Source organism: Fulmarus glacialis, unplaced genomic scaffold, assembly GCF_000690835.1.
Source record: "Fulmarus glacialis isolate BGI_N327 unplaced genomic scaffold, ASM69083v1 scaffold29734, whole genome shotgun sequence".
In the NCBI taxonomy this organism is placed as follows: Eukaryota; Metazoa; Chordata; class Aves; order Procellariiformes; family Procellariidae; genus Fulmarus; species Fulmarus glacialis.
Genome location: NW_009207856.1, coordinates 8091 through 8548, shown reverse-complemented (window position 1 = coordinate 8548; position 458 = coordinate 8091). Strand labels below are relative to the sequence as shown.

The following is a 458-nucleotide window of genomic DNA, read 5'->3' as shown; positions in this document are numbered from 1 at the left end:
TGGGGCGCAGGGACGCTCGCCGTCCGCTGGGCCCCCTGTCACCTGGTGGCATCAGCCTGTCCCCGAGCAAGTCCCGGTCGACCCACGGCACTTGAGAGCCTGTCGCAATCCTCTCCCTCTTTCTTGAGCTCTCTACGGGTGGGAACTGCTGAGGACCGGCCTGTCTCTTGGAGGGGAGATGGAGGCTGCCTTCGGATCTCGCCCTCTTCCAGGGGCCTCCTCCCGTGCCTTGGCGGGGGACTCGGGGCGGTGGTGGAGCCCCGGGGTCCCTCGCCTCCCCCCCCTCACATGTGGCAGTTCTTGTTTTGCAGGTGCAGCCGGGTGTGTAGCAACCTTGCTCCACGATGCGGCCATGAACCCTGCCGAAGGTAACGATGGTTCTGGCCTGCCGGGGAGGGGAGGATCAGGGGCTGCCCCGGGGCCCCTCTGGGGCAGGGAGGGTGGTGGCCTCGGTGCGC

General features: G+C 68.3%; 1 protein-coding gene across 1 annotated transcript in view; it reads left to right on the top strand.

Moving 5' to 3' along the window:
- The first annotated feature begins 256 nt into the window (after positions 1–256).
- The window catches only part of LOC104075708 (mitoferrin-2), a 2536-nt gene continuing 2334 nt past the window's right edge, over positions 257–458 (top strand). Inside the window, exon 1 of the mRNA XM_009576295.1 lies at positions 257–368. Within this exon, the coding sequence (XP_009574590.1) occupies positions 353–368 (16 nt within the window). The 5' untranslated portion in view covers positions 257–352. The remainder of the gene's footprint in view (positions 369–458) is intronic.